The 17,053-nt window shown below is 53.2% G+C and overlaps 1 protein-coding gene across 2 annotated transcripts in view; it reads left to right on the top strand.

The window, feature by feature from the left end:
* The window catches only part of AEBP1 (AE binding protein 1), a 41,190-nt gene that overhangs the window by 14,267 nt on the left and 9,870 nt on the right, over positions 1-17,053 (top strand). Inside the window, exons 3-8 of one of the 2 annotated variants that reach the window (XM_084615403.1) lie at positions 2,568-2,966; positions 11,391-11,456; positions 14,651-14,722; positions 15,072-15,143; positions 15,843-15,938; positions 16,740-16,817. In XM_084615403.1, coding sequence (XP_084471529.1) covers positions 2,568-2,966; positions 11,391-11,456; positions 14,651-14,722; positions 15,072-15,143; positions 15,843-15,938; positions 16,740-16,817 — 783 coding nt within the window. The remainder of the gene's footprint in view (positions 1-2,567; positions 2,967-11,390; positions 11,457-14,650; positions 14,723-15,071; positions 15,144-15,842; positions 15,939-16,739; positions 16,818-17,053) is intronic. The other variant, XM_084615404.1, reaches the window with a different exon arrangement.

Consider the following 17,053-nt stretch of genomic DNA (forward strand, 5'->3'; position numbering starts at 1 on the left):
GAAAGAAGCTTTTTGCAACAACAAAAAACTGGTTTAGCGGAAAAGCCAAATTTCTATATGGTCATGATGGAAAACTTTCAGCTGGCCCCTAGCTCCATCCTCTCTCCCTCCTGCGTCCTGAGGAGGCTGCGTCCGTGGGGGCTGGTGCCTTTGCCAGGGCTTCTCCCAGGCTGTGAGCAGGCCCCAGAGCACGGAGGGCAGCTGGGTTCGCTTCCCCCTGCTCCCAGCCCCCATGGCAGGGTGGAAGCGCCGTATGGATCGGGTGTCGAGTGATGGGGCAGGAAGGGGAATCCGGCACGGGAGAGCTTTGTGCTGCTGTCCTTACCAGTGCCGGACGCTGGGTCTGAGCTGATGGGCAGGGCAGGGCTGGGAGAGCGGGGGGGTGGGTCAGGGTTGAAGAGCTGGGTGGGGGAAAGGGATAGCCTTGCACACGCTGTCTCTCCCCAGTGCTCCTGATCGCACAAGCCCCTGGCAGCATGGCCCCTCTGGGCTTTGGAAATGGGCCGCCCTCTCCATCCTGTCAGCTTTTCCAGGCTGAGGCCTGCAGAGTGGGGTTTGGCTGCCGGCCCAGCCCTCAGGGGTGAGGTTTCCCTTCTCGGCGGCTGCCGGTGAGCAGCCTGGACCCTGGCGGAGGCTCGCTCTGTTCTGCTCAGCCTGTGGGGCTGTGCTCCCTGCTCAGGGCCCCGAGCGGGACAGGAAGGCTTGTCTGAGACAGCCCTAATGGCCTGTCACCCAGGGGCAGGGCCCCGGGTTAGGGTAGGTGGCTGGAGAGGTGTGAGCTGAGGGCCTTTCGTCGCAGGGAGCAGCGATGAACGGTCCGTCTCCTCATGATGGCCGCGTCATGGCTCTCCTGGCGGATCGGTTTGTCAGAAACCTGCAGCTCGTTTGCTCCGCCGCGGCCGCCGGGCATATCCGCACCGACCGGGTGGGGTGTGGGAGCGTCCGGTTGCTGCCGAGGTTGGGCAAGGAGTGAGGAAATACAGCTCCGCCTGTACCCAGGCGACGAGGGAGCAAGGAGGAGGAGGGGGCCCTGGTTGTTGTATACGGTGCCCGGGGGACTCGTTCCTCCCTGCAGCCTGCTCTGGGCACGTCAGTTCAGCGGGGCCAGGTGAGGGTCACCCTCCTGGGGGGGCGCTGGGCAGACAGCGGGCACTCAGGGGGGTGGGGAAGTTCTGCTCTGTTCCCCCAGGCACAGGGGGGGGCTCCAAATCCCAGCCCAGGATTGGGCCCTCTCTGCTCACACACCAGAGGATGTGGGAACGCTGCCGCTCAGAGCTTTGGAATGAGCCTGCGGCTGCTCTGGAGCAACGGGGGCCGTTACTCAGCAGCCTCCTCGCCTTCCTGTCAGCCACTGAGTCATGGCGCGAGGCCTCCCTGTCTGGCTGGAGCTCGCTGGAGCCCTGGGCCGGGGCGATCTCAGAGCCCCCACCCTGACAATATGCCCAAAGAGCACCTGCCTCCTGGAGTGCCCTCTGCATCCCTCGCCAGTCCGCAAGGGGCATCTGGGCAAGGGCACTAACAGAGCCAGATACCCACGCTGCCCACCTGTGCCACTCCCCCTTCAGCTGTTCCCTGTTCCCCTGCCTCTGTGTCCAGCTGATGGTGCAGCAAGGTGCTCGCTTCTGTCCTGGGGCCGATCCTGGGGTCAGATCTGTGGGGCGGGAGCTGGACAATTATGCCAAGGTATTTCCTGCTCATCTTCCACCCCATCCCTTTGATGCTGGCTTCTTGACTGTCCTGGGGAGGGCGGATTGTTCCCAGAACGGGGGGTGGGGGTGGGGGGCAGAAGAGATGATCCGTGACTGCTGGAGAAGACTCCCAGAAAGCAAACCTCATATTCATAACCGTGGGTATTCGCTGGGGCAGCTGATTGCTCTCGCCCCATCAGGGACTAGAAACAATTCTCAGGATCATGGTGTCCAATCAGTAGAACAGGAGGTTTGAACCCCCCCAATACCGCTCCCGCCAAGTGGCTTGCTGAATAAGCGAGTGGCTGGGAGTGACGCATGCAAAGAACCTGGCTAATCGTTCCAATGGGCGCCCTCTTGGTTTGCAGACACGCCGCAGCCGGATTCGGTGGCTGAATGACCAGTGCAATAGGGCTGGTGCACTGCAAGGTTGGCATTACCAATGCTGACCGTTCACAGCTTATAAGCCAGGCTCCAAATAGCAGAAGACTTAAAATTTCTAAGTGCTGGGCTGCTTCTGCGTGGAAGTGGTGGAGAATGCGGGCAGCCTAGGTCATTGTGTGGGAAATAAAAGGAATCCCAAAGAGCTGCCCGGACACAGAGGCTGTGGCCTAAAGTGCTGGCAAGGCTGTGTGCCCAGTGGGCCGTGGGCATCAGAAATCCCCAGTGGTTATTGTTTAATGTCCTGCTGAAAGGCAGGGGAAGAGCCAGGCCCCAACAGAGCGGGGCTGGCTTCATGTGTGGAGTGACAATGACTCCCTGGGGCCCAGCTGGGTGGAGGAAGGTGGCCCCATAGGCCTGATGGGCAGAGACCTGGAGCCCAGCTGGTTGCGTGGGTCCCAGAGACCGGCCTGGGACTGACTCTTTCCTTTTATACAGGGACAACTGTGAAGGTTAAAGAGAAACCCAAGAAAGGGAAAAAGGAGCGGCCCCCCAAGCCCACCAAGAAGCCCAAGGAGAAGCACCCAAAGGCCACCAAGAAGCCCAAGGAGAAGAACCCAAAGGCCACCAAGAAGCCCAAGGAGAAGCGCCCAAAGGCCACCAAGAAGCCCAAGGAGAAGCCTCCCAAAGCCACCAAGAAGCCATCTGGCGGGAGGAGGCCCAAGATACCACCCCCCACCCAGCCCTACGAGGAAGAGGAGAGGTACCGGCAACCCGAGAGACCTCTGATCCCCCCACCAGCCGAAAAGGATTACAGCCTGCCCGAGACTCCCAGAATCGCCTCTCCCTATGATGAGGAAGAGGAGAGATCCCAGACGTATGGGGAACGGGACAAAGGTAAGTGCTACTGATTGACCCATCGGGTTGCCAGTCACTCAGCACATGGCACCCACCCACCCCGCACTCCTCCTCGCCTTGTCCCATCGCCCGCCACCTCCCCAGAGCCCCCTGACCGCAAGGGCAACCCCCCAGTTCCTACACACGACAGGCTCCTTCCCCTTTAGCATGAAAGGACATGACCAAGGAGTTACCAATCCGTGAGTGTCACTAAATACGCAACATTCTGCACGGCCCAATCTGAGCGGTGGCTTCTCCCTGGAGAACGCCTCATGGGCATCGGAACAGTGTCTGGGGCGCCGTCTGCTCTTTGTGGGGTTGCTGCGTCAGGGACATCTCTCTGCTTTGTAGCGTCAGGGTCCCTGGGAGTAGAAACAGGGCCAGGAGGCTCCTCTCGCTGTATCGCAGCTCGGGATTTCCAGGAGGCAGCAGCGTTGTGGAACTTGTCCTTCAAGGCTGGGTTATGAGTCTTTTCTGGGACGTGTTCGGTGCCATTTCTCTCCACTGAGGCAGAGGCCCAGACGCAGTCACTCCAAGGCTCCCCCAGTCAGCTTGGTTGTCCCTCACTAAGATTTTCTCACCCAGCCTGACCGCCCTGCCACAAATAATCACATCCACCTGATTCTTACGAACATTCAGTTCAACCAATCCAGGTGAGACCCTAAATTACCTCCCATAAACAACATTCCTGGCATCTGATTTGCAATCGCATGGGCTGCATTGCTATAGGCCGAGAGAAAAATTGCAATATTTTGTGGTAACCCAGCTTTATCGGGGGTCAGAGTCTAGATCGCTTGCTTGAATGTCTGCAGGAACATTTCTGCCGGGACGGTGAGGAGTTGAGGTGCTGTGTTTGATACCATTTCTCTCGACAAACAATGGGACATCTTTGGATGTGAATTGGGTTCCGTTGTCACCATCTGCTCGGAAACTCCCAGTCCTGAAAAGCCGAGTCTTAACCCTCTTAGCTGGACTAGTGGAATGCACGCAGAATACTGCAAGCCGGTAAGGTTGGGCACCTACAGCAGTATATGGCCCCAGAAACGGTCCACCATTGTCCATGCAACGGAGCACGTTTAGGCATGTGTTACGTTCACTGACAATCTTGACGCTTGTTCTGCCATTTCCTCCGTTGTGTATCAATCCCTGCCCACCCACCCAGGACTCTTGGCCAGACTTTGCCTTTTTGAAATTCCCAAATAGTCTTCATCTAATTTTTGGACTACGTGGGCCCTGAGCCCCATAGGAATAACCATTTTGCAACCGTGATATACACGTAACAGTTCTTTGTGAGTAAAGAAAGATGGACACAGCTGTCTGTGCTCATCCACTCCTCGAAATGTCCTGCTCTTTCACCGGCACTGGGTCATTGTTAGGGTTTCGTTGTCCATGGCAAGGGTTCAGTTTGTGCCACATGGATCATACCTACCTGGCTCTGGTGCCAATTCCGTAGGCCAGCTTACCTGCCACTTCCCAATGGGCAAGCATGTCAAGCAATCTGCATTGCATGTCGGCTGGCCCTTTTGAACTCACTATCAGGACAGTGCGTGTGCACGAACATCACCCCTCTCTGTAACCATGCTGGAGTCAGTGCCGGGACTCCTTTCATTAAAACCGAAAGCAGCGGTTGGTGAATCGTTGCCCACCAGGGATCGGTGACACTTGAACTCCACTCTGAGCTTCTCGCTCAATTCAGGTACAGCTCCCTTCCCTTCTGCCAAGAGATCTCAAGCAGTGTGATCTTCCACCCCTTGTGAAATGACTGCACCAACTCCATAACGTGAGGTGGCACAAGCTATCTTCATAAGCAGAGGTGTGCTGTAGTTGGTAAGGACCCTTCTTGATCCTGGAAGCTTCTTGACTTCATCAAGAACCGTGGCTGACTGTAGACCAGTGGTTTTCAAACTTTTTTTCTGGTGACCCAGTTGAAGAAAATTGTTGATACCCACGACCCAACAGAGCTGGGGATGAGGGGTTTGGGGTGTGGGAGGGGCTCAGGGCTGGGGCAGAGGGTTAGGGTGTGGGGGTTGAGTGCTGCAGGGTGATGCCAGGAATGAGGAGTTCAGGGTGTGGGAGGGGGCTCTGGGATGGGGCAAGGGGTTGGGGTGCAGGAGGGGGGGTCAGGACTCTGGGCTAGGGATGCAGGCTCTGGGGTGGGGCCAGGGATGAGGGGTTTGGGGTGCAGGAGGGGGCTCCGGGTTTGGGGAGGCTCAGGACTGGGGCCGAGGATTGGGGCACAGGGTTGGGGCGTGGGCTTACCTCCAGTGGCTCCCGGTCAGCTGCGCAGCTGGGGTGCAGAGACAGGCTTCCTGTGCTGTGCCCCGGAAGTGGCCAGCAGGTCCAGTGCCTAAGAGGAGGTGCGCAAGCAGCTCTGTGTGACTCTTGCCTGAAGGCATCACCCCCCCAGCTCCTACTGGCCAGTTCCCAGCCAATGGGAGTGGGGAGCCAGTGCTCAGAGTGGGGGCAGCGCGCAGAGTGTCGTGACCCCCCTGCCTAGGAGCCGGACCCGCTGATGGTGTCAGAGCAGATAGGGACTACTCATTTTTACTGGCCAGCCGCCAGGGTCCTTGGGTGCTGAGCAAGGCGACCCAGTGCCTTGCATTCTGCGACTCGGTACTGGGTTGCGACCCGAAGTTTGAAAACCACTGCTGTAGATGGACAAAGTGTGTGAAGTCTTTTATTGGACCAACTTCAATTGGTGAGAGAGACGAGCTATAGACCAACCCCACTTCTGTCCATTGTGCAACAGTTTGCAATACGGCCGCTGTGTTAAGTAGAATCATAGAATATCAGGGTTGGAAGGGACCTCAGGAGGTCATCTAGTCCAACTCCCTGCTCAAAGCAGGACCAATCCCCAACTAAATCATCCCAGCCAGGGCTTTGTCAAGCCTGACCTTAAAAACAGCTAAGGAAGGAAATTCCACCACTTCCCTAGGTAATCCATCCCAGTGCTTCACCACCCTCCTAGTAAAAAAATTTTTCCTAATATCCAACCTAAACCTCCCCCATTGCAACTTTTGAGACCATTACTCCTTGTTCTGTCATCTGCCACCACGAGAACAGTCTACATCCATCCTCTTTGAAACCCCCTTTCAGGTAGTTGAAAGCAGCTATCAAATCCCCCCTCATTCTTCTCTTCCGCAGACTAAACAATCCCACTTCCCTCAGCCTCTCCTCATAAGTCATGTGTTCCAGTCCCCTAATAATTTTTGTTGCCCTCCCCTGGACGCTTTCCAATTTTTCCACATCCTTCTTGTAGTGTGGGGCCCAAAACTGGACACAGTACTCCAGATGAGGCCTCACCAATGCTGAATAGAGGGGAACGATCACGTCCCTCGATCTGCTGGCAATGCCCCTACTTATACAGCCCAAAATGCCCTTGGCCTTCTTGGCAACAAGGGCACACTGTTGACTCAATCCAGCTTCTCGTCCACTGTAACCCCTAGGTCCTTTTCTGCAGAACTGCTGCCGAGCCATTCGGTCCCTAGTCTGTAGCAGTGCATTGGATTCTTCTGTCCGAAGTGCAGGACTCTTAGTAAGATTGGTCAGTAGTAACTGAGCGTGCTGTAACGATGCTGGTTCTGGTGGGACCCAATTGCAAGTGCCAATTCAGGACAAACTGCTTCAAGCAGGGCAGTCACAGCCCAAGGCTGGGGTTTCTGTGAACACCAAGGCAAACCAAACCAGCCAGCCAGAGAAGACTTTGGTTTTACCTGTGGATTTAGATTTTAGATTCTAAAGGATTGGCAACAGCTTGATTTGTGGGTAAGATCTGATTTGTATATTGACCTGGGTCTGGGGCTTGGTCCTTTGGGATCGAGAGAACCTTTTTTCTTTTACTGGGGTATTGGTTTTCATAACCATTTGTCCTCATAACGGTGGGGTGATACTGGGAAACTGGAGTGTCTCAGGGAATTGCTTGTGTGACTTGTGGACATCCTTGGTTCTGTCTTACTACAGCAAGTATTGGTGTATAACAGAAATGGTTTATCTAAGTCATGTTCACTAACATGATTGAATCTCCTTAAAAAGACCAGGAGGACTTGTGGCACCTTAGAGACTAACCAATTTATTTGAGCATGAGCTTTCGTGAGCTACAGCATCCGATGAAGTGAGCTGTAGCTCACAAAAGCTTATGCTCTAATAAATTGGTTAGTCTCTAAGGTGCCACAGTCCTCCTGTTCTCTTTGCGGATACAGACGAACACGGCTGCTACTTTGAATCTCCTTACAAACTCAAGGTAAAACTTGGTTAGAACAATAGTGGATTGGATCTGCTTTTGCAGCATGGGTCCTGTATGTCTCATGTGATCTTGCCAAGAGCTAAAGAACATAGCTACTTTATTCATACAAACTCTGGCAAATGTTTGGAACCCAATTAACATCAACTTAATGTAGATATTACTGTTGTTTATAGGACAGGAATCTTGGCATTTAGCCATGAAAGCAATATAGTAGTGTGCCTCAGTTTCCCTTTTCATACAGCACATCCGGTCTGGAATGTCTTTTCCCCTGTGAAAAGTTCCAGTACTGTTTACAGGCATTAACTGAAACATCACTATAACAAGGCCTTTTAACACAAAGTGGGTTCTCATGTATTCCTTTTAACGTGTTCAAGGGATTTTCCAAAAGATTAGGCACATTGGACATTTTTACAGTTTTTGGTAGTAGCAACACATTAGTTACCAAAATTACCATGAGCAATAACAACAAATTCATTGCAAGTGTCCATCTACATTCATGTTTGTTATTCCACACCTTTGGCTCAATACCATTGGGGTTTGGGCCTTTTCGGGTCAGCCTGTGGCTTCCCTCTGCAGAATTAAGGTCTCTCTTTCCCACTTGTCCTGAAGGATCAAACCCTGATTTCTCTTGCTTAACAGAATTCACTGGCTGGTTGGGTGTGCTCTCTGTGCTAACAGCTATTAGCAAGTCCTTCTTCTCCCTGCCAGCCAAGTAATTTGCATTACCACAGACAGGAGCCAGTTCGCCAGTTTTCAGATCCTTAACTGCTACCAATTCCACGGCTGGACTGTCTTCGAGAGATACCATCCATTTTCATTAACCAGTTAGGCTCCAAGTTCTGTTGTCCTTTCCTTACCAACCTCTGCTTCCACATGGAATTAGATGTTAAGTTCACTGAGAGACTAGAGGTCATATCCAAAGTGTCTGGAGATGAGAGTAGACCTGCATTCTCGAGAGATTAACTGCCCAGCTGTTCTGCTCTGGAGACTCAGCTACCCAGTCTTCCCTCCGAACCTGAGACACCGGCTGTTCACTCACAGAATCAGCATGGAGACATTCCTCTCTCAACAACCTTGTCTTCCCAACAAGCTGGCCCAACACAGCCACTTGGTTAGAGGACTGTTCAACTTTCTTAACAGCTTTCACTTCATCTGAGCCTTTCTCAAAGCTCTCCACAGTGGATGCTTCAACAGGAAAGTCAGTGGATTCATTCACAACCGAAAATTTCTGGCTGTTAGGACCTGAAACGTTCTTGATTAAATCACTTTCACACCCTTCAGTTGTAGTAAACTGCTTGCAAAGACTCCATGAGGATTCCTTTCCCGAGGGGCTTTTCTAAGCAGCAATTCACCCCACACAGAAGTTCTTCAATCTCCATTTGTAGATAGGCTTGGGCTCGGTCGATCTCAGAGAAATGCCTCCCATCAGCTAATGAGGCAATTACAGCCTGACTTCTAGGCCAGGGATACTGATCTTCATGCAGCCTTGAAATCACCACAGATGTGGCCAACCCTGTTCTTTTTCACTCCATTCGCTCCAGTTGACCTTGGGTATAGTTCTGGAGCCCTGTAAGCACCCTATGGCAAAATGCACTGGACCAGCTTTGCAAAATGTAGGAATTGCTCCCCCTTCAGGCACAAGTTTTGCTTGCAGGTGTTTTAAGGTTTTGGTGCCCTCCCGAAGGACATCCTCTGCCTTGTCTAAGAGGTTTGTTTTGGGCCAGAGTCCATACAGTTTTGTAAATCTGCTGGCATTTTGAAATCAATGGGAATTAGGTGCCTAAATAACGTGGGAGGATCTGAACCTTTTATGCTCTGCTGTCCACCTGAATCTCTCTCAGCCACTCTCCGTCAAATAATACCTGACCCTCTCGCCTCACATCCGAGAGGTTTAACAGTACACATTTGTATGTTGCGTTCAGTGTAATAACCGCCAGGGGGGTGAGGATTTCCCCTGTGTTTGTTTTTAGTAGCACCGGGTATTCTGCAACTTCCCCTCTTTAAAGAGTCTTGGATTATCCGACACAGACATGGCAGACCCGGTATCCAGATCCATTTTATGTCTTGCTCCGTCCGTGTGAAAAGACCCTTTATTATTACACAGACTGTTGGAGAGATAGAGATGGAATTGGAAAAGGTTCAGAAAAGGGCAACAAAAATGATTAGGGGTATGGAACGACTTCCGTATGAGGAGAGATTAATAAGACGGGGACTTTTCAGCTTGGAAAAGAGGCGACTAAGGGGGATATGATAGAGGTCTATAAAATCATGACTGGTGTGGAGAAAGTAAATAAGGAAGTGTTATTTACTCCTTCTCATAACACAAGAACTAGGGTCACCCAATGAAATTAATAGGCAGTAGGTTTAAAAGAAACAAAAGGAAGTATTTCTTCATATAACACACAGTCAACCTGTGGAACTCCTTGCCAGAGGATGTTGTGAAGGCCAAGATTATAACAGGGTTCAAAAAAGAACTAGATAAGTTCATGGAGGACAGGTCCATCAATGGCTATTAGCCAGGATGGGCAGTGATGGTGTCTCTAGCCTCTGTTTGCCGGAAGCTGGGAATGGGCAACGGCATGAATCACTTAATGATTCCCTGTCCTGTTCATTCCTTTGGGGCACCTGGCCCTGGCCACTGTTGGAAGACAGGACACTGGGCTAGTTGGACCTTTGGTCTGACCCAGTCTGGCCACTCTTATGTTCTTATGCCCCAGCATTTTCCGCGGACTCCATGCTGTCACCGGCAAGCTGACGAAAGTCCCCGGGCTTCTCCTTGTGAGATGGTGGTTGTGCTTTTTGCACATCACCCTGTCTGCGCCCCAGTTTGTTGCAGCTCTTTGCACGGAGGAACTGCTTGCCACACAGCAAGAGCATGCAGCCAGAGTGCTGTCCATTTTGGGCTGACCTCCCATTTATTTGGTGCCTGGGTGCTGTTGCAGCTCCCTGGCATTTTTAGCAGCTCTCTCCATCGATCACGCAATTTCTAGTGCACAGCTGAGGGTTAAACCAACCTCAGTCAATTGCTCCATCTTGCAAACCGCACAGTAACTGAACACCCCATTGAAACGCTCTCCAAACTGACAATGCTCTGTTAATTTCCTCGACGCAGCCGCAAATTTGGGAATGGCTGTTTGGTTCTATTTATAAAAGCGGAAACACTCCGTGGTGCCCAGGGGCCTAGGGGGGAGGTGATTTGGGAGAATTTCCACAACCTCAGCAAACATCTGCTGAGTAAGAGAAGCCTGGAGGGTTGTGTTCCAGCTTGTAAGATTTAGCCCCCCCACACGCAGTAAAACCACCACTTTAGTCATCTCAGTAGTACCATTAACTATTTCGTGCTGTTCCACTCAGGCATAGAGCTGGTCCAGTCCCCTCCAGGGCTGCATTTTCCCCAAACAGCCAGATGTTTTAAAACCCTTTCCCTGCAGGACCAGTTTCCATCTCTCTCTGTTGCTGGATTAGGGTCCCCTCCACATTGCCAGTTGTTGGGTCTGTTGCCCATTACCCAGCACACAGCAAGAGTCCGAAGGAACAATGCGGGGCCTAGAGGGTTCTGGGTAAACCCGTCTGCTAATTGCCCAGCCCATCTACACATCACGCCCAGCCCAGCTACACGCGTGCCATGGGCCTGGTTCCTGGAGCAGAGAAGACAGGGAGTGTCCCTAGCTAATTCCGCGGCGCTCCAGGCCCCACCCGCCCCTACCGGGAGTGCGGGCAGCTCCGGAGAGAGTTCTGGGAGAATCTGGAGCTCTGGGCTCCGTCCATTGACCTGCATGGTGGGGTAAACATGGCGAGCATATGGTCCCTGGGTGCTGTGCAACCCCCTCTGGCACCAGCCACTGAGCCCCACTTTGGGTACCAAGCACTTAGCCCCCCAGGGACCGACCCGGCCGGGTATCAAGCGCCTACTCCCCTCCGGGACTGTCCCCACCGGATACTGAGTCTCTCCCTGCAGGGATGTGGCTTCTCCAGGCTTCCCCCAGGCCCTAAGAGGTCCTCCTCCTCCCGGCAGGGTGGCACTGAGCCCTTTGCCCAGCCTGGTCCATGTGCAGCCTGAACCCCTGCCATGCGACTCACCCCACAGGGATCAAGAGAGCAGTTCGGTCCCAGCCCCATGCCCTCCCACCCCTCCCCAGCCCCCGGTCCAGCACTCTGAACTCCTGCCCTGTGTTTTCCAGCTGGATTTCCCGAGGAGACGGCTGAGCCGCGCTGGGCTGAAGAACAGGAGCCGGGAAGCCGCCGGAGTAAGAGCGATTCCGGGAGGGGGGTGGAGGTTGGGGGGGACCCACCCCCCCATTGCAGCTAGTGCCCTGGCACTTCTCACACGCTTGGCCCCATCTCCCTAGGACACAGGAGCCTGGACCCCGGCCAGAGCTGGAGCAGCTTGGCGAGTTTTGGGGGGAACAGCATGTGAGGGCCTCCCCTGGGATAGCGCTTGGAGTGTGCTATAGACCGCTGGCATCTAATTTGGATATGGATAGAGCCCTTTTTAATGTTTTTAATAAAGTAAATACTAATGGAAACTGCGTGATCATGGGAGACTTTAACTTCCCAGATATAGACTGGAAGACGAGTGCTAGTTATAATAATAGGGCTCAGATTTTCCTAGATGCGATAGCTGATGGATTCCTTCATCAAGTAGTTGCTGAACCGACTAGAGGGGATGCCATTTTAGATTTGGTTTTGCTGAGTCGTGAGGACCTCATAGAAGAAATGGTTGTAGGGGATAATCTTGGCTCAAGTGATCATGAGCTAATTCAGTTCAAACTGAATGGAAGGATCAACAAAAATAAATCTGCGACTAGGGTTTTTGATTTCAAAAGGGCTGACTTTCAAAAATTAAGGACATTAGTTAAGGAAGTGGATTGGACTGAAGAATTTATGGATCTAAAGGCAGAGGAGGCCTGGAATTACTTTAAGTCAAAGCTGCAGAAGCTATCGGAAGCCTGCATCCCAAGAAAGGGGAAAAAATTTCACAGGCAAGAGTTGTAGACCAAGCATCTCAGAGAGGTGATTAAGAAAAAGCAGAAAGCCTACAGGGAGTGGAAGATAGGAGGGATCAGCAAGGAAAGCTACCTTATTGAGGTCAGAACATGTAGGGATAAAGTGAGACAGGCTAAAAGTCAAATAGAGTTGGACCTTGCAAAGGGAATTAAAACCAACAGTAAAAGGTTCTATAGCCATATAAATAAGAAGAAAACCAAGAAAGAAGAAGTGGGACCGCTAAGCACTGAGGATGGAGTGGAGGTCAAGGATAATCTAGGCATGGCCCAATATCTAAAGAAATACTTTGCCTCAGTTGTTAATAAGGCTAATGAGGATCTTAGGGATAATGGTAGCATGACAAATGGGAATGAGGATATGGAGGTAGATATTACCATATCTGAGGTAGAAGTGAAACTCAAACAGCTTAATGGGACTAAATCGGGGGGGCCCAGATAATCTTCATCCAAGAATATTAAAGGAATTGGCACATGAAATTGCAAGTCCATTAGCAAGAATTTTTAATGAATCTGTAAACTCAGGGGTTGTACCGTATGATTGGAGAATTGCTAACATAGTTCCTATTTTTAAGAAAGGGAAAAAAAGTGATCCGGGTAACTACAGGCCTGTTAGTTTGACATCTGTAGTATGCAAGGTCTTGGAAAAAATTTTGAAGGAGAAGGTAGTTAAGGACATTGAAGTAAATGGGACAAAATACAATATGGTTTTACAAAAGGTAGATCGTGCCAAACCAACCTGATCTCCTTCTTTGAGAAAGTAACAGATTTTTTAGACAAAGGAAACGCAGTGGATCTAATTTACCTAGATTTCAGTAAGGCGTTTGATACTGTGCCACATGGGGAATTATTAGTTAAAGTGGATAAGATGGGGATCAATAGGAAAATTGAAAAGTGGATAAGGAGTTGGTTAAAGGGGAGACTACAATGGGTCCTACTGAAAGGTGAACTGTCAGGCTGGAGGCAGGTTACCAGTGGAGTTCCTCAGGGATCAGTTTTGGGATCAATCTTATTTAATCTTTTTATTACTGACCTCGGCACAAAAAGCGGGAGTGTGCTAATAAAGTTTGCAGATGATACAAAGCTGGGAGGTATTGCCAATTTAGAGAAGGACCGGGATATCATACAGGAGGAGCTGGATGACCTTGTAAACTGGAGTAATAGTGATAGGATAAAATTTAATAGTGAGAAGTGTAAGGTCATGCATTTAGGGATTAATAACAAGAATTTTAGTTATAAGCTGGGGACGCATCAATTAGAAGTAACGGAGGAGGAGAAGGACCTTGGAGTATTGGTTGATCATAGGATGACTTTGAGCCGCCAATGTGATATGGCCGTGAAAAAAGCTAATGTGGTCTTGGGATGCATCAGGAGAGGTATTTCCAGTAGAGATAAGGAGGTTTTAGTACCGTTATACAAGGCACTGGTGAGACCTCACCTGGAATACTGTGTGCAGTTCTGGTCTCCCATGTTTAAGAAGGATGAATTCAAACTGGAACAGGTACAGAGAAGGGCTACTAGGATGATCCGAGGCATGGAAAACTTGTCTTATGAAAGGAGACTCAAGGAGCTTGGCTTGTTTAGCCTAACCAAAAGAAGGTTGAGGGGAGATACGATTGCTCTCTATAAATATATCAGAGGGATAAATACCGGAGAGGGAGAGGAATTTATTTAAGCTCAGTACCAATGTGGACACAAGAACAAATGGATATAAACTGGCCACCAGGAAATTTAGACTTGAAATTAGACGAAGGTTTCTAACCATCAGAGGAGTGAAGTTTTGGAATAGCCTTCCGAGGGAAGCAGTGGGGGCAAAAGATCTATCTGGCTTTAAGATTAAACTCGAAAAGTTTATGCAGGAGATGGTATGATGGGATAACATGATTTTGGTAATTAATTGATCTTTAAATATTCATGGTAAATAGGCCCAATGGCCTGTGATGGGATATTAGATGGGGTGGGATCTGAGTTACTACAGAGAATTCTTTCCTGGGTATCTGGCTGGTGAATCTTGCCCATATGCTCAGGGTTTAGCTGATCGCCATATTTGGGGTCGGGAAGGAATTTTCCTCCAGGGCAGATTGGAAGAGGCCCTGGAGGTTTTTCGCCTTCCTCTGTAGCACGGGGCACGGGTCACTTGCTGGAGGATTCTCTGCTCCTTGAAGTCTTTAAACCACAATTTGAGGACTTCAATAGCTCAGACATAGGTGAGAGGTTTTTCGCAGGAGTGGGTGGGTGAGATTCTGTGGCCTGCGTTGTGCAGGAGGTCGGACTAGATGATCATAATGGTCCCTTCTGACCTAAATATCTATGAATCTATGTGGGCCATGCAGCGAGCGGGCAGCTGGGTGTGGGCAGGGGTGGCAGCAGAGGCTCTGGTGCAGCGGGAAGGTGCCCGGCCCAGAGGACCCCTCCCAGCCAACGGGTTTTGTTCCTAGATGAGTTCCATGAGCCCCCGACGGAGCCGTGGGAGCCTGGCAGGGAGGACCGGAGACCGGCGCCCGACTCCGGTGAGTGCTCATCAGCTGTGTGGGGCCTGCCCCCTGGCCGTGTGCCCCTCAGTTCCTTGTCCTGAAGCCAGAGCCCTTTCCAGGGTGCCCCGCTGCATCCCCTTGGCCTCGGGGAGCCAGGAGAGTCTCCAGGAGCCCCCAGCCCTGGCACATCCCGTGGGAGCCTGGGGGGGCTCCCCTAGGGCTCACAGTCCCGGTGCAGCCTCCCAGATGGGGCTGTAGCAACCTCCTGCCCGCTGTTTGGCTCCAGCCTGGCACAACAGAGAGCAGCCCCTGCCGTGTCCTGCCCCAGCCTGGCCCCTTACCCTCGCGGGCAGCAGCTGCTGACTGTGTCTGTCTCTCCCCGCAGTGATGACGGAAGAGCCCGAGCCGCCCACGCTGGACTATAATGAGCAGATCGAGCGGGAGGATTACGAGGACTGTACGGGGCTGCTGCTGCCTCCCCGCGGCCCCTCCGCCCAGACCCTCGCTCCCCGGCTGGGCCCCGGCCCCCTGGGGACAGCCCTGCCCTAGAGCAAGTGCAACCCAGGGACCCCCCCACACCAAGGAGAAGGGGCCTGCCTGCGACCCCCAATGCTCCCCTGGGACAGGGCAGCCTCACCCCCTAAGCCCCTGACCCCCAGTGCTGCACAGCCCCATCCTCTGCGCCCCAGGCCCCCCAGAACTCCCTTGGGGCTGCAGTGAGGGGCCTGGGCCACGGAATGGCCCCTGCCCAACAGCCGGGGACGGAGCAGAGCCCGGAGCCCCAGCGCTGGGATCCTGTAAGATGGCTCTTAAACACCTGACACCCCTCGGGCCAAAGTCCCACGGGGCCTGAGCTCCTGTGCCCGGCATCAGGGCTGAGCAGGGGCAAAAGGGTCCCTTTGGACTTGGGACAGGGGTCAGTGATGCCCACGGAGCCAGGCAGGGAGGATTGGGCCCACAGTCCCTGGGTGGGGAGGACGATGACCGGGGTGCTTCCTCTTGCCAGCCCTTTCTGCCCACTCTGGACACATCAGCCACTTGTCCCCTCACGCCACGTGAGAGCCCCCTGCTGCATCCCCAGGAGAAACCCCCTGGTTGGAGCCCCCCTCTCCCTCCTGCAGCAGGACAGTGACAAACCTACGTTCCTTCCCCCCAGTCGAATACGTCCGGCGGCAGAAGAAACCCAAGAAACCTCCGAGCAGGAAGACACCCGAGAAGCCGCCGTTGGAGGTGGAGGAGAAGCCAAGTCCAAGTATGTTTCTTACGGCCCCGAGTCTTCCCCAGCCAGAGAGGAAGGGGGCTGGGGAACAGGCAGGGAAGAAACCCCCCTGAGTGAGCCACCCCCGGAAGGGCCTGAGCCTGCATCGGTGCAGCGGCTGTTGTGTTCACCAGCACCAAACCGGAGGGACCAGGGAGCCATACCCCCTCCCTCCATTTTTTAACAAGACACATTAGTGCAGAATTCATGTCCTCTGCAGATTGTTTTTCCCCCGCAGAATAATAGTCTGCTGCGGAGGCACTGCAATTACACCTTTCGCCCACCAGGGGCTGCTGTGGCACCAGAAGAAAGGGCAGCTGGCTCAGCCAGCTGCAGGGAGGGAGGGGGCACATAGAATCATAGAATCATAGAATATCAGGGTTGGAAGGGACCCCAGAAGGTCATCTAGTCCAACCCCCAGCCTGCGGTGCCCGTGGGGCGACTTGCCCAGGCTCAACGAGAGCCTTGGACTCTGCTTCTGCCCCTTAGCCACCCATCTGTGACCCACGTAGCCTGGGAGAAGGACCTGCTCAGTGCGGGAGGGGCTGGGGTGCTCCCACACCGTGGTTATTCTGGCCCCCCTGCAAAGTCCCCCGGGGCCAGTGAAGCAGAGGGGCAATTTAGGGCAGCCCTCAGGGGGTTGGACCATGATCTGTCCTCTGAACAGCCCCCTGCCTGCCCTGTTGGAGGGTCTTTCCTGGGCTAAGTCCCCCCAGCCCTGGCAGCTCTCCTCCAGGGGGGCCTGGCTGTACCCGCCTCCCTGGGGCTCACGCAGCCTCTCTTCTCCCCCTGCAGAGCCGCCCCCCACCCTGCCCCCCGAGCGGGACTACGATGAGGGGCTGCCCCTGGCACCATTGCCGGACTATGACGACAGTGAGTGTCAGCTGCCTCAGGACGGGCCCCCGGCCCCCAAAACCCACCCTCCTCCCCCGCCAGCACTCGGCCCCTGCCCTCCCCCCAGCACCCTGCCTCTCCCCACCCCTGCAGCTCTCTGTCCCCCTCCCCTCTGCTCCGGACCCCACAGCTCTCTGCGCCATTGGCCCCCCTCCACAGCCCTGGCCCCCATATGAACCCGCTCCCACCCCCACCATGGCCTGGCCTGCCACCCA

This window comes from Lepidochelys olivacea, assembly GCF_965140295.1.
Source record: "Lepidochelys olivacea isolate rLepOli2 genome assembly, chromosome: 26".
Classification (NCBI taxonomy): domain Eukaryota; kingdom Metazoa; phylum Chordata; order Testudines; family Cheloniidae; genus Lepidochelys; species Lepidochelys olivacea.